General features: G+C 43.6%; 1 protein-coding gene across 1 annotated transcript in view; it reads right to left on the bottom strand.

Moving 5' to 3' along the window:
• KIAA1210 (KIAA1210 ortholog) overlaps window positions 1-26,178 on the bottom strand; it is a 114,647-nt gene that overhangs the window by 66,874 nt on the left and 21,595 nt on the right. Inside the window, 8 exon segments of the mRNA XM_021719192.1 lie at window positions 6,842-6,907; window positions 6,909-6,957; window positions 9,977-10,022; window positions 10,024-10,071; window positions 10,073-10,115; window positions 10,117-10,313; window positions 10,598-10,817; window positions 14,712-14,813. Of these exon segments, the coding sequence (XP_021574867.1) occupies window positions 6,842-6,907; window positions 6,909-6,957; window positions 9,977-10,022; window positions 10,024-10,071; window positions 10,073-10,115; window positions 10,117-10,313; window positions 10,598-10,817; window positions 14,712-14,813 (771 nt within the window).

The raw sequence follows: 26,178 nt of genomic DNA, 5'->3' as shown, positions 1-26,178 counted from the left end.
ATGGACCCTTTGTTAATTTTTTTCCCATAGCACACTGGCCCCATTAGATGAAACTCTTTCTCTCCCTATCAGACTGGGAGTTTTTTGAGGACTAGAACCTCAAACTAATGCAGAACCTGACAAGCTGTGTGACCTAGCATAGGTCATATAATCTCTTCATGCCTGTTTTCTGATCTATAAAATGAACATGATAATAGAAAATGGCTGGGGACAGAATTTGGAAAATGAAAGGAAGAGGTGGGATGAAGGCAATATGGTTGCCATAATATCATGTCTTTTTTGCAACGCTCTTGATTCTTTGATCCAATTATTTCTAAGCAGACATGTTTGTCACACAAAGAGAAATATGGTACATTGACCTTCTGAGGAGGAAGCATAACATAGTTGTAAAAAAGTTTAACTATGGAGTTGGACAAATCTAGGTTTGAATCCTGACTCTTGACAATTACTAGTTGTGTAATCTTGGGCAAGGCACTGAACTGTTCAAAACTTAAATTTCCTTATCTGTTAAGTGGGGCTAAGTATAGTACCTTTATCATGGGCAAATAGTGAGGACTCATTTAATAATTATTTACTGAGCACCTACTATGTGCTCAGAAAAGCTCAGAGCAGTGTTCAAAAAAGTGAAGGACCCTGTTCACAGACAATTTAGGTAAACTAACTCATTGATTAGTTCATTTTGTATTGCTTTTTGTTATAAAGATGTGGGGTACAATTCAGAGTTAGGTATATAAACATTGATTTTGCAGGTACCCTTGTCGATGAGGTATGCCCCTCCCTCCTCTAGCAGTTTCCCTCAACTGCCAATCCCACCCCCCATCCCCTAACAGTTTCCCACTACAACCGAATGCTTTCTTATAGCATTATTATTGTTTAAGGTCCGCTTATGAGTGAGAACATATGGTACTCTGTTCTTTGCTTCTGTGATAGATCACTGAGTATGATCGACTTCAAATCCATCCAAGTTGCTGTGAAGTCCATATATTTGTCCTTCTTTATGACTGCATAATATTCCATTGTGTATATGTACCACACTTTCTGTGGAGAAAAAGGATCGCTTCTGCACTACTGGTGGGAATGCAAACTAGTGCAACCCCTTTGGAAGACAGTGTGGTGATTTCTGAAAGAACTAGAAATTGACCTTCCATATGATCCAGCAATTTCCTTATTGGGAATATACCCGGAGGGACACAAATCATTCTACAAAAAGATATCTGCACACATATGTTTGTTGCAGCTCTATTCGCAATAGCAAAAACATGGAACCAACCATGTTGCCCATCGAAGCTGGACTGGATAAAGAAAATGTGGTACATTTTACATTGCTGTAAAGGAATACCTGAGGTTGGGTAATTTATAAAGAAGTTTATTTACTTGGCTCACGGTTCTGCAGGAAGGCTGTATAAGAAGCATGGTGCTAGCATCTGCTTCTGGTGAGGGCTTCAGGTTGCTTCCAATCATAACAGAAGGCAAGGGAAGCCAGGGTGCCACATGATGGAAAAGGGAGCAAGAGAGAGAAGAGGAAGTGCCAGGTTCTTTTTAACAATCAGATCATGTGAGATTAATAGAGTGAGAACTCATTCATTACCACAGGAGGGGAGGGTGCAAAGTCATTCATGAGGGACCTACCCCCATGACCCAAACACCTTCTACTAGGCTCCATCTCCAACACTGGTGATCAAATTTCAACATGTGATTTGGAGGGGACAAATATTTAAACCATCTCATTCACATAAAGTTCTTGGGATTGGGAAAACACACAGTAAGCACTCAGTACATGTTAACTATTCTTGGTATTACTCTCCCCTGTCCATGAGAAGCCTGTCCACTCCATGGTATTCAGGACTTGTGTCCCCTGCTCTTCATTGGTTTCCTGAAAGTAGAGGATGAAGCCAGGCTTGGTGGCTCAGCCTGTAATCCCAGCGCTTTGGGAGGCTGAGGTGAGTGGATTGCCTGAGCCCCCAGGGTTCAAGACCCACTTGGGCAACTTGGCGAGACCTCATCTCTACAATAAATCAAAATGAGCCGGGCATGATAGCGTGTGCCTATAGTTCCAGCTACTTGGAAGGCTGAGGCAGAAGGATCGCCGGAGCCCAGCAGGTCGAGGCTACGGTGGTCAGGAGCAGCCACTGCACTCCAGTCTGGGTGACAGAGTAAGACTCCAACTCAAAAACAAAAAACAAAAACAGCAAGGATGACACGGATCCAAGACCAGCCTGGGGCAATTTGGCAAGACCTCATCACTACAATAAATCAAAAAAAAGTAGCTGGGCATGGTAGTGTATGCCCGTAGTTCCAGCTACTTGGAAGGCTGAGGTGGAAGGTTCACCTGACCCTAGCAGGTCGATGCTGCAGTGGCCATGAGTGTGCCACTACACTTCAGCCTGGGTGACAGAGTGAGAATACGACTCAAAAAAAAAAAAAATAGGAAGGAAGGAAGGGAGAAGGGAATGAGACTTTCTGCAGTTATCCATACTCTCTTTGGCAGGCCCCTGGTGACCAGCAGTTTGTAAAATGGTTTCCTACATTGAAGGTGAGGGCCAAACCAACTGGATCCAACCTGTGCCCTTGGCCCATTAGTTGCCAGTAAATCATCAGGCGACAGATATGGCTAGAACTTAAATTCTGCACTCCTGGGAAACCCACTATCTCCAGAAATGCTTCCTCTGGGCACAAAGAGCAGAGTGACTTCTTTGGTGGAACTTCCAAGTCCAGGTGAGGCTGCTCATGCTTCTTATTAACTGTACTTGTCACTACCCCAGACCCCTGTGCTTCCTTCTTCACCCGACTCTGTTCCTAAACAGTTCAGACTGCTCTTTGGGACTTGGTAGTGACATAGCAAGGGAAATCCTTCCCCCTTTCCTCTTCTCAAGAAATGATTAAACAGTTTTCCCATGCCAACAGCAGACACTTTCATTTCCTTTTTCCATCCCAGAGGAACAGAAATGGGATCCTGACTAATTCATTGGTTAGTGGTTGTTTGTTTTTCAACTTTAGGTGGCAAGGGAATTCACGTTTACTGAGGGCAAGCTATGTGTCCCTGCCTGTTACCTGTTTTAATCATTTTAACAACTATGTGAGGTAGGAATCATCTCTATTTTGCAGATGAGGAAACTAGGGCTCAGAAAAGTTAAGGCATTCACTCATGGTCACACAGCTAGTAAGTAGCATTGTAAGGATTCAAGGCTATGTCTGACTTCAAAGTTCCATATACTTTCTACTATATGGTGCCAAAATATTTTCAACCTGTGTAAGTGTGTAACTGTTGGTCTAGACACTCTGCTGAGGTGGCGTAGCCCTCAGGCAGAATGGCCTTTGATGGCACAATGCAAGCTGCGGTGATGGGCTCACTTCTTTCCCCTTGGACCTTCATTAGAATCCTGAGAGACAAGCTGGTCCATACAGTGCTCTGGTTTCCCAACCCCAAGTGCCAAACTGTGATGCATGCTTAAAGTGGTGCCTGGACTCTCCTGGCACACTACTGGCCTGACTGGCAGAGCAGGACCCTACATCGTAAGGAGCCCCTGGTTTCCTGCTGCCTCCAATCCAGATACTCTCATTCCAAATTTAAGACAATTCTACTAAGGCAGGACTTCTGCTCTGAATCTGGATGAAAGTGCGGCCTTGGCATGCAAACTCATGGCACAAGCCTCACACTGATGGTACAAAGACAGCTTTGTATTCTCCAAAGCTCTTCTACATCCCAACAATTCTGTGACTTAGACAGTTATGGAAGCAACATTATTATGATTATCATTTTTACTATTCCAACTTTATAGATGAGAAAACCAAGGACCAAAAAGGGCAAGGGCATGCCTATACTGATGCTGTGAGGGCTGAGAGGGCTCTGCCTCTGAAGTGGCCTTTAAGTAATATCCCAGGACTTCTTGTTTTTGAGTACTGCAGAAGCCCCATCCCATTTACATGATGACAATTACTATCACTAATTATTACTGACAATAATTGCTAACGTTGCTCAAATTCTTGCTAATCCAGGACACTACGACATGCTTTATTTCTCATGCACTATTTCATCTTATACTCACAATCCTGAAAAGTGGATTCCACTATCGCTTTCTATTTTACAGATGAGGAAACTGAGGCTCAGGAGGCTTAGATGGTATACTCAAGGCCATAAAGCTAGAAAGTGGTAGACCGTGCACACAGACCAGGGACAGGGACTATGCTCCACTAGGCTGTAGTATCTCTAAAGTTGAGTTGACTAAGAAAGCCACTAGCCATATGTGGTTATTTAACTTTAAATTAATTAAAATAAAGTTAAACACTCAGTTCCTCAGTCATGCTAGCCAGCCTGTGTGGCTCATGCTATCGTACTGGACAGCACAGATAGAGGTCATTTCCACCATCACAGAAACTTCTATCGGACAGTGATAAACTAAACACTCTTAAGGTTGGCCCTCCTTAGACTTCTACTTTAATATAAAGGTTACTTGTTTAAGGCAGGTTTTCACAATCTTGGCATTATTGGCATTTGGGGCTGGAAAATTCTTTGTTGGGGACAGACAGGTGGCTCTCTTTAAACATCCTTAGATATTTAGCAGCATTTCTGGCCTCTACCCACTAGATGTCAGTAGCACACCTAGGCCCCAGTTTTGACAAACAAAAATGTCTCCAGACATTGCCAATGTCCCCTGGGGAGCAAAATTGCCCCCACTCTGCCCCCATCCCCCAGTAGAAAGCCTCTGGGTTAAGTTTAGAACATATTATACATTTGAAGTAATCATATGGTAAGTTTCACTAACAACTTGGCCTTCTGAAAGCAAGCCAATTCACTGAAACTCATTTCTTCTAGTGGATGATAAAGTCTATAGCGATTTGTATTGAATGGGTGGCTTTAGTAGCTATTGAAAATTCCACGACAGAGTAAAACCATTTAAAACAGTAGACCAGGAGTGAAGATGCCAAGAAGGGATTACTATAATGTATTGTAATTTGTTCCTCAAATTTGTTATCCGTTAACCATAACTATGAAATCACAAAGCAAAAAAAAGAAGCAGATTGGTTTAAAAAGCTAAAAGAATGTCAAAGTAGAAAATCAATTAGGAACTGAGAGGAGCAACCACATTGACTACTACATTTTCGCTACTAATTTCCAGAAATAGCAAACAACAAAAAATTGTGCTATTTAATGAATTGGTGAAAGAATCCTCAAAATGCTAAAATTAACACAATGGAAAAAGTACTTTTGGCCAGGCATGGTGGCTCATGCCTGTAATCCCAGAACTTTAGGAGGCCAAGATGGGAGGATTGCTTGAGGCCAGGTGTTCAACACCAGCTTGGGCAACATAGTGAGATTTCATCTTCATTCATATATATATATATATATAATTGCCTGGCATAGCGGCTCATGCCTGTAGTCGCAGGTACTCAGGAAGCTGAGGTGGAAGGATCACTTGAGTCCAGGAGGTCAAGGCTGCTGTGAGCTGATATCAGGCCACTGCACTCCAACCTGAGCGACAAAGTAAGACCCGACTCAAAAAAAAAAAAAAGAAAGAAAGAAAATATACTTTCAAAGGATTCAAAAGAAACTAGTACACAAAAAATAAGTATGTGAAGTGATAGATATGTTAATTAGCTTGAGTTCATCATTCCACAACGGATACATGTATCAAAATAGCATGTTGTACACCATAAATATATACAAATATTCATTTGTCAACTTAAAAGATAAATAATTTTTAAAGAAACTAGTGTAAGCATTCCCATACAATATGCTGAAATTTTGGTTCCTGATGAACTAATATACTTTTGCACATTTTAATATATTCCCAAGAAAACTAAATTTGTCTATAACAAATAGAAACAACTCTTTATAATGCTGCTAAAGACCAAATGAAACCTGTCAACTACACCTTCAGAGAAATCTCCAGAAGCTTTTGCAACCATTCCCTCCTAAATGAATTTTTGCAAATACTTAAATATTTTAGCTTTGTGGTAAATGGTCAAAAGAAAGACACTTTAGATAAACTGGTAAATGTAGTGAGTATTTATTCAAGAAATTGTTTGAGAGCCAGCCTCCCCCTAACCTCCTACAGAGGGTGAGGATGGGACAGTGCTTCCCCCCCGGTGAGTATCTGCCACTCGACGGGTACCCACTAATTCTCCTATTGTTCTCATGGATGAAAAGTGCAATGGCCAGATATTACAGGGTGAATGTAGGTTAACAAGAGCAACGCCCATACTGGGCTTCTTGCCAGGGAACTGGAATTAATAGTCTTTCTTCTAAAACTAGAGAAAAAAGAGAGAAAAAAACAGGGAAGAAGGGAGGGAGAGAAGGAACCAAAGTGCCACAGGGACCTCTAAAGACCACATTAAACACTCTTAATTATGGTGAGAAGTGCAAGTTGGGTCTGAGCTGGCAGGCTGAGAGGCAACAACTACACATTTCTGGTGCTTTCTGACAGCCTAAATTGGCCTTCCCCAGCAGGTCATAGAGCCAGACTTCACATTCATCATTGCTCCCTGGATGCAGCTAGGTATGCAGCTGGGTCTCAGGTTCAGGAGAACTGGTTGCAGATGTGATGGGGAGATGGCTCCAAGACTGTCAGCCACTGGAGAGACCTCAGGGTTGGATGTCCTCTACTGGGGTCTAGGGGGCTACTCAAGGCCAAGAAAGAATGCATGGGCCCCCCTGAATACCAGCAACTGGAGCTCATTAAAAGTCAGTATTTGTGGCCTCTAATCTCAGATAGTAACCCAGACTGCTTCCAGGGACATCAAGGAAGTTTTGCAGCCAAATCGGAACAGCCTGGTACATAATTTACATTAGTTATTCCTTGGTCAGGTGTCAGGTGCTTGTTGCAGAAGCTCTCAGCCTCATCTTCCTGAATCCTGTTCTTAGAATAGAAGAAGCAGACTAGCATGCTGAGAGGGACCCACCAATCTGGTCCCCCAGGTGACCACCAATCATTGGAGTGACACAAAATCATCCAGGTCCTGTCAAAATGCACATTGTCAGGAGTTAATCCATTGGTTTCCACTTACCTATCATCACAGGAAAGTTAGCCAAGAGCTAGGCCTTGGGCCACAGAACAGTAATGTGTTAGGTTGAAGTCCACGGCCTAGGATGCCCAAAACCTAGAGAAGACAGACTTGGAGAGAAGGGCGAGCCTCAGGCCCAGAACAGCTTGAGTGGAAAGGGTGCGGAAATGGGAAATGGCTTGTAACAGGAGAGATTGGGGTTGCCAAAAACAAAGTTTCTAGAGTTCACCGTTTTGCCCTGGGTTGAATCGACCTCTGCAGCAGACCCAACGAGAGGTCACAGTATCCCATGATGTATGCTTTTGGTGCACTGCTCAGAGGATGATCTTTCCTCTATCCCAGGCTGGACAGCTCTGTTCTGGGAGTCAGGGTACTCAAGATTCTAATATCGGAATTGCCATTAGCTGTGCGAATCAAAGATAATCACTGAACACCTTGGAAGTCCAGTTTCCTCACCCTTAAAATGAAGACACTGTCGCTCATCCCACCATTACAGAGTCTTGTAGGCTTAAGAAAGTTCTTTGGCTTTGCCTTCATTTCCTTCTATACTTGTACAACATGGTATCACAGAATTCAAGGCTACTGCTATTTTCTCCCTCCTTCCACTGATCTCTTAATAATTCTCCTATAGCCTGCTGTCATTCTATGTCTATAAAAATTATAATAGAACTTAATAACTAGTTATCTTGAGAAAAAGCTATATCTACATTATAGCTTTAGAATTCAAATACCAAAACTGACATCCTAGCAACTCATTTGATTAAAACAAAGTACCACTGAGGCTCTTGGCATAGACTCAAGGCCTACAGGGATATGGGTGGCTCCAAACATACCCATTTCCACCACTGGTCAGACATCACAAACATCTTCAACTCCTATGAGAAGTGCACATATCTCTACATATATAATCTAGAATGCAATTGTGAGCTGGAGAGGAGACTGTGTGCCAATCCTGTGTTTCTGCTCAAATTTAACTTTCAAGGCCTACTGGACTTTCTTGAAAGGATGCAACCCTGCTGATATGGCCAAGTTGTGATTCTAGGAAAGCCCCTTGGTGGGAGGGGGGAGTGTTGGGAGGATGGAGGGTGCAAGAGTGCCCAAGGCTGATGGGGGAAGCAGTGAATGTTTGAGCAGCACAATTTTCCTCCTAGTCTTTTTCTCCCACTACCCCTGGAGCCCAGGAAAAAGCTCAGAGTAGAGAACTCAAGAGTTCCTCCATCTACTCACTTCCAAGTGTTCCTACCTTCCTTTACATTTTCTCCTACTGAGCTTATGCCTCCACGCTTTACCTCTTGAAAGCTATTTTTTTACTGGGCTGGCTACTCGCTTAGGAGCTAAGCTCCTCAAGTGCATCTTGGTTCAGTCAACATCATTTCAACAAATATTTGTACCAGGGTCTGTGCTTGCTTGGTTCTAGGAAGGGAAAGGAAAAGTTTTTCCCAGAGGGCTCAGCTCAATGCTAGCTACAGCACAGGTACACACTATTTTTTAAGGCTACCAATTTTCCTATCCCTTTCAGGTCCTGTGAGGGACTCAATGCTACTTACTTGTAGAAGCCCTGGCTCCTTGATCTCCTCAAATACCCTCTTATAATTTCTTCTGTTCCTTCAGTCCAGATTCAACAAACCATTAAATGAACTCAGGTCAAGACTTCTTCACCTTAGGCCATAAGAATAGACCCTCTGGCCCCTTTTCCACCCCAAAGACCTCACTCAGGCTGCCCCAGATTCCCTCCATGGAAGGCAGATATTAGGATGAAGGAGTTCTCAGAAAGGTTCCTTGTTCACTTGTAAGTAGGAAAATCTAATATAAGCTAGCACTAAGCCCCAGGGAAGAAGGGCTTGAAGCTTATCTGACAGCAATATGGCCGCCATTATCATCATCCCTTATCCTCCTGAAGCACTCACTGCCAACCTCTCTGTCAGCTGGTGCTACCATGAGCCACACAGAGTAAGCCTTGTCATTTCCACAGCATCCATTCAAGGCCATACATTGAGGGCACAACAGTGAGGTGAGAGCCCTGGAAATGGAGTTTTAAAAGAGTTGCCAAGAACATTTTTATATGGGTATCAGCAACATTTCAAGAATCTAGGCCCACTTACCACCAGAAGAATGGAAGCATGCTGTGGTACTAATCAGGAGAAAGAAGCAGAAAGGGGTAGCCTGTCTACCCACACCTCCATACCCGAATCACCTCTCTTTTATCACCCCAGGTGGAGTGCCACTAAAATCACACAGAATGCCACTTTGGGCCTGCAGGCCAGAGGCAGCCAAATCCTTGTCCATATAGTGTGTTTTCACAGGAGGAGAGAACTGCAGGGCCAGATGAACCCCTACAACCCTTAGCTACTGGACACCTGCCATGAGTGAGGTGGGTTGCTGGCTGTAATTTCAGGTTGAAATAGCTCAGGGAGGAGAAGAGTGTTTGTTCTATGAAGTGCCGCTGCACTCCAGCCTAGGTGACACAGTGAGATCCCGACTCCAAAAAAAAAAAAGACAACTTGGAGTATTTAAAGTGATTTTTTTCTACTCAAAATTCCCCACTCTCTTTCCACCCCTCTCTGTGCCTTCCTCTGTTCCCTCCCCCACTTCTTGCTCCCAGTGCCCGACCCTCTTATGTCCCTACAAGATGGTTTATTCTCAGTCATGCTGGCTGCTTACTGGCGCCAGAACACCATGTTCCAATGTAATTGAACCACGTTATTTGAAGGAATTATTACCGTGAAAGTTATTTTAATGGTGTCACTAGTCAATGAAACAAGCCTTGTAAAATGCAGGTTTGTGAGGTGCTTTATTTTAAGAAGACGTTTGCTAGGTTTCTTGCCACATACAAGTTAGAACCCATAGCTTTGCCCCAGTCCCTCTCCTAGCCTATTATATAAACATCCTTCTGGTGCAGCTTCCCCTTCTCATACTCCTGAGCCATTCTTAGGAACTCTGGCAAAGTCAAGTCTGCAAGAGTGCCACAAGGTACCCTTGCACCAAGAAGTAGGGAATCTGGATGCCTGCAACAGGAAACCCCCGGGAATAACCAGGTATTTCCGTGTCTGTCGCAGCGGCTTGGCTAAGTTTCCCCTTTGGTGCTTTTCTCCCTCCTGCCTTTGCAAGTAAATTAATCAACTGCAACAGCCCTGGGAACTCGCCTACCTTCCCGTCGCGGTCCCTTGGTCCCTGGGGCTCAGGGGAGCCAGGTAGGGGTGCTGGCGGGAAGGAGAAGTCCGAAAGGCTGAGAAGCCCCGCGGCTGGCGTCCAGCCGCCCCGCACAGCCCCACGCAGAGTTGACCTGTCTCTACGCCCTGACCCGCCGAGTCCTGGTAGTCGGGCAGAGGACACCCCATCGCCGTTTTCCCACGCGCTCGCACTTGTACACCTGCGCGCGCTTTTCCGGGAGCGTCTGCCCCCAATCGGCAGATGCACCTGGGCGCGACTCCGGGAGTTCGAGCCTGCTGCCCACCCTAGGTCGTTCCTCGCTGCCCCTCTTCGCAACGAGCCTCCCACCTAAGTGAACAGAGGCCCCTGCGCAACCGGCCAGCGCTCTGCCACCCTCTACTACGTGGTGTCTAGTGGGAGCAGGTCGGCTGCGCCCGCCACTTACTCTGAAGTCTTGAGACAACCATAAAAGTCTGTCATGGTGCTTCCGAGGGGACCGCCGGCTGGTGACGCGCCTTGCCTGCTGGAGTGCATGGGCGGCTGCTACGTGTGGGCAGCTCTGCACCCCAAGCGCCCACACGCACGCAGCCCCAGACCCGCTGGCTGAAGCAATAGCCAGCCAGATAAAGTTTCTTCTCCTCCAAGGCCTCTCGCGGTCTTCTGATCTAGGTCCAAAAAGGGTTGGGCTTGCTCCTTACATGGTTAGGAACTGTTAACTCCCCCTTTTTACTCTGTCTCCATCTTCCCGCGACCACAGCATCCTTAGTTCAAAATACCAGATGCTCTTTCTTATGTTCTCTCCATCACTGCAGGGCTAACGAGGGTGAGGAACGATTTGGAGGGGAAGTCCTAAGGAGACAGTAGAGGCTTTTACCCAGGCAGGGAAGGACACTCACAGACTTTAAAAAGAAAACGTAAACAAGTCGCTTTCTGGCGTTTTAGATTGTGCAGGATGAGGGGAGGAGGGAGAAGAGGGGAGAAAGAGGCCTGAGCAGAAAGGAAATTTAAATAGCAAGGCTGCAAGCATTCTCCCCTCAATCTGAACATCATTTCTGATGGTGTTCTGAACTGTTCTTGTTCAATCCTAAGAAAAACTATTTACTCGCTAAGTCAGTCTGGGGCCACAACCCGAAAAAGCAAGAATGTTCTTAAAGTTGTAAAATCTTTTCTGTCCTTTAGGTGAAAATCCCTACTGATGATTGTGTATACGCAGTGGACCCTAGTTATAACATGGCTTGCGTTACACGGATTCAGAGACATTGACGATCAGATTGTGTCTACTGAAAACTAAAACAAGTGAAGAGAGAGAGAGAGATTGACTTAACGCTGGCTTCCTGGAAGACCCAGTAAGGCATCTTTCCCAGGCCCGGTTCCATAAAGGGGTGTGTGTCCCTACCCTGGCCTCTGAGATGCAGATTTTCAATATTTTTATTTTTTTAAGGGTCTAGTGGGAGTGTGAAAAGTGAAGTGAGTGCAGATGCAGGATTTTAGCTTTTTAAAATGACTTTGAGAAATCAAGGGTTTAAAAAGGTTAAGATGGCCAGGCTCAGTGGCTCAGCCTGTAATCCCAGCACTTTGGGAGGCCAAGGCATGTGGATTGCCTGAACCCGCGAGTTCGAAACCAGCCCAGGCAACTTGGCGAGACCGCCGTCTCTACAATAAATTAAAAAAAAAAAAAGTAGCCGGGGGTGGTGGTGCACGCCTGTAGTTCCAGCTATTTGGAGGGCTGAGGCAGAAGGATCAACGGAGCCCAGAAGGTTGACGCTGGGGTGACCATGAGTGTGCCACTGCACTCCAACGTGGGCCACGCAGTGAGACCCCAACTCAAAAAAAAAAAAAAAGGTTAAGATTTTTCCAGTATATGTGTTCATGGGGGCCATTTAACACTGCCCAGTTCAGGCTAATCCAACAGGCTTTCTAAATCAGGCTTACCCACGTAAGAATAAGAAGAAAGAAGAAATCTAGGTTGGGGTCCCTTCAGGGGGTCTTGGCCAGTCTGGTAGCAGAGGACCTACTTTCTCCTGTCCAAAATAGGCAACCTTCTGCTTCTGGAATTTCATTGGGTGAATATGCTGGGTTTTTTGGAGCAGGGCAGTGCACGGAGCCCTCTCTTCTTAATTTTGGGGAGGGTGAATGTAACTGAGCAAGGACTAAATTTATATTGTAGATGCTTAATCCTGACCTGTGGCTAGAATTTCTTGCTAAAATTCCTTTCTGTCTAGAATTTGTGGTTAGTTCTCCATTATTGATATGTTGCTGTGGCTTACCCAGTTAGTGCATTTTCTGCAATTATGTTTTTTAATCAAAGAATAACTTCTGGAGGATGCAGCCCAGTTGGAATGTCAGTGGGTGGCTAGGAAAGACCAATTTTTATATTGGCCAAAGACTAAGCTAATTAGAAAGTCAAATCTGTATTATTACCCTCCTACCCAAAGAGAAGACACTCTTGAAGGTCATAGAGTTTCACTTCTTGTTTATGTATGCTTTGTGATTACTTGCCCAACTCCTTCCTGCCATTGCTTCAAATAATCAGGAGTAGAGGGTCCACAGAAAATCCATCCTATAATTCCAAGACTGCACTGATGGATCTTTCTAGTGAACTCTCATAGCACTTGTGGTCAGGGCTCTGAAGTCAGAACTGAGTTAGAGGAGAGATGTAATGATGTCTGCAATTTATGCTTAAATGGGTCCAAAAAAATGTCCTAACTTCTCTGGAGGCTGTGGCAGGAGGATCCCTTGAGCACATTTCTTACATGTTTTCCAGTGTCATCCATAGTGTACCTGATACAGTGCTGAGTGAATCACAGATAGTGAGTAGAATACCTTGTTGAGTGACTGTGTGGTGAGTGTTCTGTGGGACTTGTGGACATTGCATTGACAGACCAGTCATTATGACAGACCAGTAGAAGAAAATGTTACCATAACATGGTGTGGGCAGGACAAGAAGACAGGACGCCAGGTATGGTGGCTCACGCCCATAATCCCAGCACTTTGGGAAGCTGAGGCAAGAGAATCATTTGAGCCCAGAAGTTTGAGACCAGCCTGAGCAATATAGCAAGATCTTGTCCTACAAAAAAATTAAATAAAAAAATTAGCCAGGCATGGTAGTATATGCCTGTAGTCACAACTACTTGAGAGACTGGAGGTGGGAGGATCACCTGAGCCAAGGAGATCAAGGCTGCAGTGAGCTGTGAACATCACTGCACCCTAGCCTGGATGACAGTGAGACCCTGACTCAAAAAGAAAAAGAAGGAGGAGGAAAGAAGAGGAGGAGGAAGGAAGAGGAGGAGGAGGAGGGACTACAAACACAACTACTTATCAACAAGGGTGCCTGAATGAAGCATATTTGTATACCTAACCCTTAACTGTACCCCACAATATCATAATAAAAAATATTGATTATAAAAAAACACACAACTACTTGGCAACAGATTTTTTTTTTTTTATTCTTAAAATGGAAGGTATATAGCTTCATGCACAGTCAGGCATTTGGAAAGTGTCCATCTTTTGTAAATCCCAAAAGAACGTATATTCCATTACTTGGCATTCAAGATGGAAATGGCCTCTATTAAGCAAGTTGGGCACATCCTTAGGACACAAGACAGATTTCCAGGCCAGCAAAACTCAGTTGCTTACTCCCAGCAAAAGGTAAAGCACAAACAGTGTGATTGACACCCCTTCCCCCCAGTTCTAGATAAATGCCTCCATTTCTTTTGGAGGAAATCCGATCTTCCTGGCTCTAACCAACAATTCCAGTGAGCCTACAACATGCAGAGTAAATTTGACTGAAACCTTCAGAACTGACTCAAAAACACTGTCAGGACTTTTAACCATCTGGCTCCTGGAAAATCTCCATAATCAGTAGATCCAGAAATGGAGAATGGTGAGACTCCCTCATTTCCGAGCAGGTACAAATTGTTCCAGAAGGTTCTTCTCAGTCTCTGTTTCTCCTTCCTTTTCCTTCATTTTTGTCTTCCTCCTTCCCCTTTCCCTTTCCCCTCAGCCCTTCTCCTGAGGTTCACTGAAAGAGCTCCCACTAAAGCCTGGCAAAGGAATGCATGGGCTTAGGGGTGAGAAATGAGAGAGACAAATTAGGTCAGTATTTGAATACATGTGATCCTACTGATCATCTCAGATGGAGTGGCATCCTGTGAAGCATGGGAGGATGAGCTAGAGAGCCGAGTTATGGCTTCTCTGAAGCCATTCCACCAGGCATCTCAGGGTGCCTTCAGAATATCTGCCTTCACAACACCCTAGGGATTCTGGGGGCAAGTGGGAACACCAGATCCAAAGCTATTCCTAAGGGAGCTAGATTGGAGAAAAAGTCATTTGGTGGTGCAGGGACTTTTCTCAACCCCCGACATCTGTAAACAAGTCAGATCTGATACAAATTCATATTATGGGCAGAGGAGGTAGGAATAGGGAAGAGAGAGCCAATGAGATACTATGGTGGGGGTGGGAGGAAGAGAGGATGCCTCCCTAGGTTTGGAAGGCTGTAAGGGAGGAATGCTTCCATAAAGGTTGCTTATACAGGCATTTGCTAATAGTAGATCTCAGACCTGACTACTTCTTCCTCCTCCTCCTCTTCCCATTCCTCCTGCTTCTCCATCAGGCAGTCTTCAGTGTTGTTGGGCATCTCTTGACTGGGGTTGGAGGGTAGACTAAGAGGACAACCAGGAAAGTCACCATCACTCACCACACTCCAGGCTTATTCTTATGGTGGAGGAGAGCAATCAGTTTTGGAGGAAGTCTGCATTATATAGAATGTTTAAATGCAATTTTGTTACTTTCAGGCTACATATCCAATAACACAAACTTGGCTCCAGATGTGGCCCTAGTGGACCTGCCTGACTGAGCAGAGATAAGAAGAGTTTGTAACTAAACTGTTGTGAAATATTTCTAAATGCACAGCCATGTAGTCTGCCTACTTGACTTGCCTGTATTTCAGATTGTCCCTTTCTTAAGTGGAAACTGGAGCTCAGATGGGGCCAATAATGTTGCAAGTAAAGGTACAAGGATGTGGAAGGCCCTTGCCAGTTTCTTGCTGGATACCTTCATTTCCTTTCTTCTGGCTGTGTGAAACTCTGAGATAATTCCCTCCACTGCCTCACCTCTACCCCCCAGCGCCCAGCTCCCTGGCCCTCAAGAGCCTGGGGATGGAACAGTGCTCAGGAAGGAGGAGGAATTCAATTTTCTTTTTCCTCATCTCCAGCCATGGCCAAAGTAATGATCGCTAACATGAAAAATTACTAGGAAAGAGTAGTACACACATTTATCACTCACACTTCACTCAGCTCAGAGGTTGGAGGGGGTGAAGCTGCTGGGCCCTAACAGTTGCCACCTCCAGGGCCAGAAGCAGAGCCAAGATGTACTCCCCATACAAAGCCCACATCCTCCTCCCCACAACCATCAGCCCAGGGAGCAAAGGCACAGCCAGGGATGCCACTCCCACTGGAGGAGGGAGACTTGCTTGGCAAAGTAAATGGGATTTTTACTACCTAGCCAGGCAGAGAATTGTTCTGGCTTCCTTACCCAGGCAGCTGAGAGGAAAGCAACGCCCCGGGTCTGGAATCAGTGATTCACACTGGCCTACCCAAAAAGCCTCCAGCTGTCATTTTCTTTCTTTCCTTCCTTCCTTAACATCCTGGAGAAGGGGTTCCTAGTCCTTCCTCCCAGGTCCCTGGCATCCTGAGTTGAATGACTGGTCAGTGGGACAAGTAAAGGCAGTTAGCCAGGGCAGCTGGCTTCCAAGAACTCCCTAAAAAGAAAGAAAAAACGGTTGGAATATTGTAATGGTACACAAAAGCAAAAAATGAAACACGAAAGTCCATCACTGTCTTCTATTCCTACTTCTTAGTTTTCATCCAGAAAACAAGAGTTGTGTGTCTTTGTGTGTATTGTGTGTGTTTATGCACACACACATTCTCTCACTACACACACACACACACACACACACACACACACACACACACACACACACATATTTGCTTTGTTCTTTGCTATCTTGGCAATCTCTCCCTCACAAGCCAAGAAGGTATCCCTTATACTGCACACCAACATGCTCTCCAATGATCCTTGGGAATGAAACTTTGAGGACTGAAACACTGGGCTCTCTCTTATGTTCAAACCCAAAGTATCCGTCCTGTTTCCTCAGCCCCTCAGATCCTTGCTGTGTTCCTGGTGACAACAGCAAGTAATAGTAATCAAACCAACAAACTAAAGTATTATTTGTCTCAAGCCACAAAGAACACAGGACCCTGTTGAAAGAGGGTCCGAAGGAGTGGAGTTAATGGTGGGAGGTTCGGGTATCATGGTGGGGCCAGTGCAAAAGCAGTGTGAGTTAAAGTGGGGTGGGAAAAGGTGTAGATTTCAGGCCATCTCCTATAGGCCATTACCCAACTGCCGAGTTTAACTGCCCTGTTGAATTACTGCCAGCTTCAATATGACTTAAAATTTACACCTCAATCAAAACCACACTGAGATACCACCTAACCCCTATAAGAATGGCCATCATTAATAAAACAAACAACAACAGATGCTAGCGAGGATGTGGAGAAAAAGGAACGCTTCTACATTGCTGGTGGAAATGCAGACTAGTACAACCTCTTTGGAAGACAGTGTGGTGATTTCTGAAGGAACTAGAAATTAACCTTCCATATAACCCAGCAATTCCCCTATTGGGAATATACCCAGAGGAACTCAAATTATTCCACAAAAAAAGATACCTGCACACTTATGCTTGTTGCAGCTCTATTCACAGTAGCAAAAACATAGAACCAACCGTGTTGCCCATCAAAGCTGGACTGGATTAAAAAAATGTGGTACATATACCAAATGGAATATTATGCAGCCATAAAGAAGGACAAATAAATGGACTTTGCGGCAACCTGGATGGATTTGGAGTCAATCATACTCAGTGATTTATTACAGAAACAAAGAACTGAGTTCCATATGTTCTCACTCATAAGGTGACTTTGAAAAATTATAATGCTATAAGAAAGCAATTGGCAGTAGTGGAAAACTGTCAGGGAAGGGGGGTGGGACAGGCAGTTGAGGGAAACTACTAGGGGAGGGAGGGTACCTGCATGATCAATGTTTATATACCTAACCTTGAATTGTACCCCACATCTTTATAATAAATTAATTAATTAAAAAATTTAAAAAGCTGTTTACATCTCAGTGTTCACCCACACAAGGACCCAAGATAAGGAGATAAACAGAGAGATAAAAAGGCCTTTCCTTTTTTAATTAAACTTTTTATGTTGAAATAGGTTCACATGCAGTTGTAAGAAATGATACAGAGAGATCCCATGTACTCTTTACCCAGTTTTCCCCAATAGTAGCATGTTATAAACTATAGTATAATATCACAATCAGGATATTGACATTAATACAATCAAGATGCAAAACATTCTATCTTGACAAAGATCCCTCAGGTTGCCTTTTTATAGCCATATCTACTTCCTGCCCACCCCAATCCTCTCCTTAACCCCTGACAACGACTAATCTGTTCTCTATTTCTGTAATTTCGTCATTTCAAAATTATAGTATATGTTACAATGCCATATAATAGAAACATATATTATGTAACCCCTTTTTCACTTCACATAATTCTCTGGAGATTTATCCAGGTCATTGCATGCAGCAATACTTTATTCTTTTTTGTTACCGAGTAGTAGTCCATGGTATGAACTTCTCACAGTGTGCTTAACCATTCACCCATTTATACACAACTGAGTTCTTTAAAGCCAGACTCCATGCAAATGGGAGACAAATTTCCTCGAAAATTTGTAAAAAGAATGTCAAACTTCCCAGTTGCCAATGTGCAAGCGCGGGAGCACACATATCAGCTATGTCCTCACAGACTGCTGAGCCTCAGAAACTGACAGTTCACACAACACTCTGGGCATTGCCACAGTCCAGCAGGGCACTGAGACAAATGGTGATTTGATAAAGGGACATGAGAGAGAAGTGGGTAGTCTTATTCAGAAATTTGAATCTGGACTCCAAAGCAACCAAAGAAATGAAATGGCAACCATGCCTTGGGGCAGGGGGACGTCTGCCAAATCTGAAACCTCTTGCACGTTTTTTTCTGATCTTTTGGATAAGGTGAGGGAAGAAGATTCACTTCTAAGTGACTTCCTATGTGAAGATAGCTGATTTCTCTCACAATAGTTACCTCTGGGGTGGGAAGGGGGGTCGACAGCACCTTTCCTTTTTAAATTAATGTACTTCTGAGCAGGATACTTCTTCTCCCAGTGAGCATATATTTCACTTTTGTTATTAAAACAACTAATTTTTAAGAAGTCATGGCGGGGCATTGCATGAGGGAATGAAAAAACTGATTGGTTGCAAAGGTGTTCTGAACAGAGGACACTGGTTAAAAAATATCTCGGACGCTCCTTCACTTCCACCCCATTTAATCTTGGGGGTGCCAACTCTTGCATGCCCTCCTCCAACCCCCAGCTTAGTCTCAGCAGACTGAGCACAGCCTCAGGACCTTAGGCTCTATGCCCCCATCCTACCAAACACAACTTTTAATCTGAACTAGTTGCTCCCCTACACAGGAAACTGCTTTCTGATTCATGACAATGAAAGTTACAGAATCAGTCAGATCATAAAAACCCTATTGGGACTGAGGTTGAAAATCTCCAGAATTACAGTACAATAAACCCATGGAGAAAGACATAAGAGCGTCAGGAAATTCTTTAGTTTTTAAAAAAATGTTGATAATGGACATTTTAGCCACTTCAGTAGGTTTTTCAGTTAGGACAACTTTGTCATTCCTTATTTTGTCAGACTGAATATACAAATGGACAATGGCCAGACCATCTATGACAGATAGAACTCTGACCCACAACCTTTATAGTCCCCACCCAGGAAGCCAAACCACAACTTCTCAGCAATCATCCCAGAACAGTTGTGATCTGATCAATCTCACCTGCAAGATTCCCTATCTTTATATTTATATTTTATATTCCCTATATACCCATTCCCCCCACTCCCGACATACTTCCAACTTAGGAATAGCCACAGAAAGCCAAATGGGTCCTGCATACCTATCACATAGAATGTCTCATTTCTAGTTAGCCCAGTCCAACTTCCCCATGCCAAAAGCCTCCAGTCAGGGCATATGAGAAGCCTTCCCTTCTTTTCACTAGAAAGCTTTGCCACTGTCCTGCCCGCCTTTGAATTTCAGCCAACTCAGATCATAGCGGCTCTCTCCCTTGCTATGGCAAGCTCTGAATAGCCCTTTTCGTTCTCACTTGGGTGATCTTTGTTTATTCCATAATGTCCTACCACATAGCTGGCTGCCTGCTCCAGCCTGCTACCTGCCACTGGCCAGAGTTGTCCACAGTGTCCAACTGGCACCCTTGAACTGTTCCAACCACACTGTAGTCCAACACTTTCATAGTTAAGTACTCCCCCCCCACCCCGCCTTTTGGTAACTTGGTAACTTGGTGTAGTAAGAAAAATATTGATATTGAACCAGAAGCTCCAGCACCACTTACTAGCTACATGTCCTCAAGCATGTTACTTACCCTCAGTTTCCACATCTGTCAGGTGGAGGAAATAAGTCCTCTGGACCTTTGTCATGGAATTGTTGCTGTACCTCTGGAGGGTGGCAATGTTGACTTAGAAAGGTATCTAAATGTCTGGGTCCTAGCAAAGTGCCCATTGCTAAGTAGTAGGTTGAAAAGGGAACACTGAATAACCTGCAAAACTTTCATGTGGGAACCACAGGTCAGGCTCTGACCCAGGTCACCAAGAGATTAGCACACCTGTATTTCTTGCTCATCTGGCCCATGGCTGGGAGAAAGAATGCCTATTCCTTTGATTGGTGTACAAAAGGATGTGTTGGGGAATGAATGACAAAGTCCAAGGGTCTGAGCCTCAGTTTTCCCATTTGTAAAATAGTAACAATAACCCCCACCCTTCCTGGATGACAGGATCATTCTGAAGATCTGATGGAATAATATGTGTGAAGCCATGTTTAATTTTCTAAGTGTTACACAGTTGCAAGGAACAATTCTTAGGGGATCTATATTGACAATGGGAGTCCTAGCAGAGAGAGGTCAAATGAGGTTCTTCTGTCTTGGAGCTGGGCTCCAAAGCCCACAGTTCACCCCAAGAGCCCTGCCCCTTTCAAAGGTCTCTGCCTGGCTTCTCACAATCCTAGAATGCCCCAGAAGTGGCTTTTTCATGTTACTGAGACCTCGCTGTCCTCTGAGTATGCTCAGAAATGCAATCCTTTTCTCTATATACAGCACTCAACAGTCTGCAGGCCTTCCTCCTACCTGACTCCTCACAACAGCAGAGAAAGGGGCATCACAGGGGAATGGGTGAGTAAATGGCTTGTAAAGCCAAGCTGTTTGCTGACATTGCAGCTTGGACACCTGATGCCTGTGTGACCTTAGGCAAATCACATACTCTCTGTAACCCAGTTTCCTCATTTGTACAATAAAGTTGAAAATAAAACAGTGTCTACTTCACAGTATTGTTCAGAAGATAAAATGAGTTAATATGTGTAAACACTTAGAGCAGTGCTTGACACTTAGTGTTTGCTATTATCATTTTCAGGCTGAGTAAGGTGTATTACCCTTATTTTAGTCAATTGTAGAACTGGGACCCTGAACCAGGACCCTTATTCTAACAAAAATCATTCTGTAAAATTGATTGCACCCATGGAATAGAAGAAAATATTTACAAAATGTATATCTAATAAGGCATTAATATCCAGAATATATAGTTTTTTTAATTTTTATTTTAAAATTGTGGGGTACAATTCAGGGTTAGGTATACAAATATTCACTGTGCAGGTACCCTGTTGATGAGGCATGCCCCCCCTTCCCCAGGAAGATATCAACTGCTGTCAATCCCACCTCCCTGGCCTCCCCTCCCCCGCCCCGCAGTTTCCTGCTACAAAATCCTTTTCTTATAGTATTGCGGTAGTTGTCCAAGGTCCACTTATATTCAGCTCTTTGTTTCTGTGAGAGATCACTCAGTATTATAAACGCTAATTCCATCCAGGTTGCTGTGAAGTTCATGATTTTGTTCTTTTTTATGGCTTTGTAATATTCCATTGTGTATATGTACCACATTTTTTAAATCCAGTTCTTTTTTGATGGGCAGCACAGTTGGTTCCATATTCTTGCTATTGTGAACGATGCTGCGATAAACATACGTGTGCGGGTATCTTTTTTATAGAGTGATTTGAGTTCTTCCGGGTATATTCCCAGTAGGGGGATTCCTTTTTCTTACCCCATTTTGCTTTCAGCGAGTAAACCTATTCCCCCACTGCATGGACAGATTTCAAGGTAGTGGGATATTGGGATTTGCAGATAGATTTTCAATCACAGCTTGCCCCTCAATTAAATCTCAAAACTGCAAAAAAAAAGTACAACCCCCAACCCACAGTCCAGCTTCAGAAGTGAACAAAGCTAGAGAATTTACTCTAATTCCATCCAGGTTGCTGTGAAGTTCATGATTTTGTTCTTTTTTATGGCTTTGTAAATTTTATGGCTTTGTAAAAATTAGAATGCTTATGCACTGTTTGTGGGAAGAATAGGAGATCAAGCAAACAGAAGTAAAAGCAATCCCGCCACCCCTGAACAACAGAATCACAGAAGCTGGGGGAAGGGAAGAGTGGGGAGGAAAATCTACACAAATGAAGAAAACCCAAAAGAAAAATACAGGTCTGACACAGAGGAGATCAGACACTGAGAAAACAGACTTCAGAACGCAAACAATGAAGAGCTCCCAGAATGACTGGTCACATACTACAAACCCAGACTCAAGACATTAATAGCAAGAATAAAAAGAATTGAGGAAAGACAGAAGAATTTTTATAATTCAACAACAGAGCAAAGCATTTAAAAATGGGCAAAGGACCTGAATAGACGTTTGTCCAAAGAATATATAAATGGTCATAGACACATGGCCAATAAGCACATAAAAAGATGCTTTTCACTAATCATTAGGGAAATGAAAATGAAAATCACGATGTGATACCACCTCACACCATTAGGATGGCTACAATTAAAAAAAAGAAAGAAAGAAAATAACAAGTATTGACGAGGATGTGGAAAAATTAGAATACTTATGCACTGTTGGTGGGAATGTAAAATGATGCAAGGACCCTGGAGAACAATATGGTATTTCCTCAAAAAATTAAAAATAGAATTACCTTATCATCTGGCAACTCTGCTTCTGGGTATCTGCCCAAAAGAATTTAAAACAGGGACTTGAAAAGATATTTGTACACCCATATTCATAGCACTATTTGCAATAGCAACCCAAATGTTCATCAGTGAATAAATAGATAAACAAATGTGGTATATACATATAACAGAATATTTTTCAGCCTTAAAAAGGAAGAAAATTCTGTCACATACTACAACATGGATGAACCTTGACAACATTATGTTAAATGAAATAAGTCAGTCACATATACTGCATGAATCCACTTATTTGAGGTACCTAGAGTGGTCAAATTCATAGAGACACCAAGTAGAATGGTGGTTGCCAGGGGCTGGAGGATGAGGGAATGAAGAGTTACTGTTTAATGGTTATGAAGCTTCAGAAGTTTTTTTGTTTGCTTTTCGTTTGTTTGTTTTTTGTTTTTTGAGTTGGAGTCTCACTCTGTCAACCAGACAGGAGTACAGTGGCATGCTCATGGCCACCGCAGCCTCGACCTGCTGGGCTCTGGCAATCCTTCCACCTCAGCCTTCCAAGTAGCTGGAACTACAGGCATGTGCCACCATACCTGGTTAATTTTTTGATTTATTGTAGAAACGAGGTCTCAACAAGTCTCCCAGGCTGGTCTCGAATTCTTAGACTCAGGTAACCCTCTCACTTCGGCATCCCAAAGTGCTGGGATTACAGGCTTGAGCCACTGTGCCTGGCTGAAGTTTCAGTTTTACAAGACAAAAAACTGCTCCATGGATAAATGATGGTGATGGTAGCCCAACAATGTGAATGTACATGATGCCACTAAACTATACACTCAAAAAATGGCCAAGATGGTTCAGGCATGGTGGTGTGCACCTGTAGTCCCAGCTACTTGGGAGGCTGAGGTGGTAGAATCGCGTGAGTTTAGGAGTTCCAAGCTGCAGTGAGCTATGGTTACACCACCACACTCCAACCTGGGCAACAGAGTGGGACCCCTAGGATGGTAAACATTATATTATGTGTATTTTGCCACAAGTTCAAATTTTTTATATTATAATTAATATGTGGCTTGAGGGGCGATAAAGACATGGTTCAGAGTGTAAAAGGGAAATCAAAATTAGGAAAATACTGTTTGAAAAAATAGTATCAAATCCACATTTCCCAGCATGCCACAGGTCTCATCACTTTGTTAGGCTCTTCCCAATCCAAAGATTTTTGTTTAATTCCAGAAGGGCATTTCCCCCTGGAATCCAAGATAGTAGGAAGTGAGATTTACTTACATGTTAATACATTTACAAATGCTCAAAGACAGAAAATAACCCTTTGCTTTCCTAAGTAGTAAATTGCCCCTCCAACAGTCTGATATTTTCAAAAGGAACTTGACCAAGAACTTTCCATGGCTCTTAAGGTTAAGACCAAATTTCTTAGCAAACTCCTTCAAGATCCCTCATGATTCAGCCTTGGACACCTGCTGACTTTGCCAGCCTCAACTTCTACCCTGCTTTCCCTTGATCATCTGTTCCGCCACACTGGCCTTCTTGAAGACCCTCCACAGAGCATTTGCACATACTGTTCCCTCTGCCAGAAATGCCCTTCTGTCTACTCTTTGCCTAGCTAAAGTCTACTCATCCTTCAGCTCTCAGCAAAATCCTCACTGCCTAAGGAAACCCTCGCTGGTCTCCTGAAAAGTCAGAACCCGATTATGTGTTCTCACAGCGTACACCTCCCCTTTCTAGAATTTTTCACAATTACATTTTAACATTAATTTCTGTGATTATGTGATTAATATTTGGCTCGTCAACTAGACTATAAGTTTCATGAGGGCTGTAACCATGTTATGGTTTCACTCATCACTATAACCAGCACAGTGCCTGGTCATAGTAGAGTGGTTAATAAATATTTGTTGGATGAATGGCAAAAAAATGAAATATTTACAAAAAATTAAACTGACATACTGTCAAGGTTCCAAAATACAGATTTCTGATCTTAAAAATCCCAAATAAAAACAGTGCAGTATTTTCCTAGGTCTTGAAGCCCCTTGAAGTGTCTTCTCTTAAGATGACTATATTCTGATTAGGTGAGACAGTTACATAGGAACTGTACGTGTTCCCATCTCTCCATATCCCTCCATATCCCATCTTGCCTCCCATTCTATTGCGCTCAAGTGCCTGAGCCCCATGTATCAGGGGTACATTCTACTGATGCTCACTCAGAGACTAGCAACCCCTTAGCCCAGTAGGCATAACACATGATCCAGAATCAGTGTAGTTAAAAGGATGGAAGTTCCTCTGAGCACTCCGCTCAGGGCTGAGAGGCTAAAGACCCAGAATGAATGGTGAAGTCCTGGGTACCTGGAATGCAGAATGAGGGGCAAAGCCTTGGGGTTAAGGAGTAAGGAGAGGGGCACCAAGAAAGTCACTGTGGAGTCAAGGGATACCTTTCCTCTGCTGTAATATCTATCCACACAGCCCCTAAGTCCTGCCTAACTGGAGACAGATGGGAACTGCCAACAGATTCCAGATGGGAGTCAGAAAGAGATTTTTCCTTCATAACTTGGCATCTCTGTTCATCTGCAAAGGTTAATACAGACCTAGTAGGAAGGGTTGGCTTCTAATTTATGAGAACTCCACAACAAGGCAGTCTGATAATTAAGTGAGGTGGGATTCTATCCTCATGTCTTCACATCTTCAGAGCAACATTTTTGTGGGAGGAAATGGGAAGTTGATTAATTTTCGACACCGTGTAAAAAACTGGTATTTCCTGACCAAACACCAGAGCAGCCAGAAGTTTATAAATGAAGACTCTATGGTTCCTTTGTTTGAAAATATACAAGTTGTTGTTGGAATAAAGCAGCTTTAGTTCTTTATTGGAAATCTTCTGTGTTGGGTAAATAGAATCCAGAAGCATGTTCCACTGACAGCATGGTTTCAGTGCAGGCAGGCCAATGAAATATACACTGTCAGTCCAGGCTGCAAAGGCACATGGCAAGAGCAAGCCACACATTGTTGCCAGAGTCAAAGGAAGCCCACAAAGTAGCTGGAAACCAAAATATAATTTCCCAAGCTTTGCTGATTTGTGCTCTGAACAAGGTGGCTTTGTGGCTGTACCCAGCCTGATCTTTCCCTGCGCTTGACCTCTCAGTCATCACCTCTAGTACTTTGCTCATGATGGTCTTCCACCTCCCCTGCCCCACAGAGGAAAATACCAGCTGGATGTCAGGAGCCTTAGCCCAGGCAGGTGCCCACTTTTCTTTTCCTTTTTCTTAATCTAGGAAATGAGAAGTCTGGGCCAGAATCTAGTAACCAGACATTCTTTTTGGTCCTTCCAAGTTCTGGTGATGTCTGAATTCTCCTAATAGAAGCCTAGAAGGCCTCACCCCATTTATCTCTCTTCCTTCTAGGTCAGCAGACAGCTAACACTCACCTTCTCCTTGCCTTATTATAAAATCTACCCAATTCTAGCCCTAACCAGACATTCTTTTTGGTCCTTCCAAGTTCTGATGATTTCTAAATTCTCTTAATAGAAGCCTAGAATGCCTCACCCCATTTATCTGTCTTCCTTCTAGGTCGGTAGACAGCTAACATTCACCTTCTCCTTGCCTTATTATAAAATCCACCCAATTCTAGCCCTAGACTGTATAATCACATTCAAGTCATTTCTCAGGTACCTTTTGCTTGATAGGTCCTTGCAAAGATAAGCTCCTATAGGAACCATGCTTCCTAGTTCTTTTGTCTCACAGCTCACCCCCAACATGTGGAGTTTTTTTTGTAAAATTGGTATTCAATCCAGACTGCTTATTGACTAGCTGACTACCCAGGCAGTTATTAAAGATTAAAGAAAACTAGGCATTCTAAA

Source organism: Carlito syrichta, unplaced genomic scaffold (genome assembly GCF_000164805.1).
Source record: "Carlito syrichta isolate Samal-C Ts95f unplaced genomic scaffold, Tarsius_syrichta-2.0.1 Scaffold314294, whole genome shotgun sequence".
Lineage (NCBI taxonomy): Eukaryota > Metazoa > Chordata > Mammalia > Primates > Tarsiidae > Carlito > Carlito syrichta.
The sequence above is the reverse complement of the archived record's forward strand: the minus strand, read 5'-3'. Positions and strand labels throughout refer to the sequence as shown.